Source organism: Dendroctonus ponderosae, unplaced genomic scaffold (genome assembly GCF_020466585.1).
Source record: "Dendroctonus ponderosae isolate FM_Combo_2020 unplaced genomic scaffold, Dpon_F_20191213v2 Dpon_F_20191213_1, whole genome shotgun sequence".
In the NCBI taxonomy this organism is placed as follows: domain Eukaryota; kingdom Metazoa; phylum Arthropoda; class Insecta; order Coleoptera; family Curculionidae; genus Dendroctonus; species Dendroctonus ponderosae.
The window spans coordinates 1807540-1809669 of NW_026017110.1; the positions used below are offsets into that span (position 1 = coordinate 1807540).

General features: G+C 39.1%; 1 protein-coding gene across 3 annotated transcripts in view; it reads right to left on the reverse strand.

The window, feature by feature from the left end:
* The window catches only part of LOC109539027 (4-coumarate--CoA ligase), a 14211-nt gene that overhangs the window by 5304 nt on the left and 6777 nt on the right, over positions 1-2130 (reverse strand). For all 3 annotated transcript variants that reach the window (XM_048670533.1, XM_048670534.1, XM_019906538.2), the window contains exons 4-6: positions 1384-1594; positions 1216-1321; positions 909-1150 (exon numbers count right to left, since the gene is read on the reverse strand). In XM_048670533.1, the coding sequence (XP_048526490.1) occupies positions 909-1150; positions 1216-1321; positions 1384-1594 (559 nt within the window). The remainder of the gene's footprint in view (positions 1-908; positions 1151-1215; positions 1322-1383; positions 1595-2130) is intronic.

A 2130-nucleotide genomic window follows, 5' to 3' on the forward strand; every position in this document is an offset into this window, starting at 1 on the left:
CTACTTGTTTAGTGATTTTCATCGGAAACAATTGTTAAACCAGATGTTGAGCGGATATTTTCTAAAGAAGGCAGGGTCAATTTATGAAAAACGCTCAAGATTAAGTGCAAATAAAGGGTCACAACTATTATTAATCACTTTTAATGCAATAATATGTTCTATTATTTGTTATTTTATTTTGTAACAACAAATTATCAATATTTAGGTATCTATTTTGAAATCTTTCATATTTAACATAAAATGATAAACATCATTACTGTTTTGTAATAATATGTAATAAATGTGTTTTGAATTTAATTGAAAAGCTATTTGAGTTTACCTCGGTTACTTCAGAAAACATGGGTTCCGTCTTCATATTTTCTATCCCGCAACGCATTCTTGATGTTAAGACGATACGAATCTGCCTTCAGCTTATAGTTGCAAAATATGTAAAACGAATTTATTAGGGCATATTTTCAATTCTCTATATTATTTCTATGATTAATTGTGTCTACCACGCATCAAAATGGATTTTTTCCTTTCATATACCCTTTGATTCCTTTATGATCAAATATTCTCAATTTAGTATAATTTTTTAGCCTTGGATTAGTTCAGTTAGAATATTTTTTTTGAACATACGCGCGATGGCTTACATTATGTATACATATAGTGTGTCAAGTGTATCCTATCTCTATAGCTCTTCCTCGTTTTACCGTCTATTTTAAACAGATAGAACGTCTTCCAATCACCAAGATTAATTGATTTTTTAGTCCTATTCAGATACAAGTTGTAGCAGACGTGCATGAACAACATACACAAGAGCAGTCACAAAAACATGCTACAATGCGAAAAGTATTAAGTAAGTTAGTAAGTTAAGTAAATTAGTTTTTTACGTAGGTATACTAAAAAGAAATCATCATCGTCCTTACTTTTAGTTGTGATGTTTCCAATGAGCGCTGGATGATCGCCCTGGATCATGTTGGCAACGAGATTCCGATGGGACAGCATGACGCCTTTGGGTAAACCCGTAGTTCCGCTGGAATAAGGCAGCAAAGCCAGCTGATCCGGATGAATTTCCGGTAGCTCAGCTTCGTATCCTGCCGACAACAGGCTCATCAACCCATGGACGTTTTTCGACGGATCATCATCGCCTCCAATGCAAATGGTTGATCTGCAAAGCGCAAAAACATTCCACAGTAAGTGCAATCCTGGCTTGCGTCTACCAAATAAACCTACCGGTATCCTGGAAGAGTTGGGCCAATCGTGGTTGCAACTTCCAGCAGCAGCGGGATGGTGATGATCATTTTCACACCGGCATTTTCAAACTGTCGCTTGATTTCGTCTGCAAACCGGCAGGGCGGTTCAAACAAGTCCAGGGATGATTTTGATTTTTTTGCGACTTACCAGGTGTGTACAGGGGGTTGACGAAAGTCACAGTGAGGCCGGCTTCCATGGCTCCGTGGCATACGATAATGTACTCGGGAATGTTGGGCAGCAGAAGAGCGACAACTTCTCCAGACTTGAGGCCGCAGTGGCTCAATAAAGCCTGCGCGCATCTGTTTATCAACATCCTCAACATTCCGTAAGTGTAGCTTCTTCCAGATACAGCACATGTCTGCAAGAACACCACGGCGTTAATATTCACATTAAAAGTACTCTTTTTCCTGAAAGTTATGTAGCGGCGCTAAGAGGATTTTCTCTTCAAATAAATGCCTGAAACCACAAGGTTATCCTGATGGGTCACATAGAACAAAATTTAAGCTATCTGCCATCTAATCGCGATTGAATCTCGCCCACGTGAGCCATAAAGCACATTAAAGTGTAGGACCGAATTGTTCTGAGTTTTTGCTAAATGTTTCGCAAATGGACTGGCAAAACGAGTCATGCAATCAAAAGGTGATTAGTAAAATTTGGAGTGGAATGTTAATAAGGGAAGCAATGGAGTGGAAAGCTGTGGCAAACCAAAAGTGCAAAAAGGTTTCAGCAATTGACTGTTTTTGGACGAAACTAATGGGTTTTCGGGTTTTTAGGCCGTCGTTCTGATGTGTGATGACATCAGAACAGTGTAAGCCTTCAAGCAAACCACTTCTGAAGATGCAAGCCACTCGTGCTTGCGAAACGTCAAGAAGAAATTCTACCGAACGACGGCCT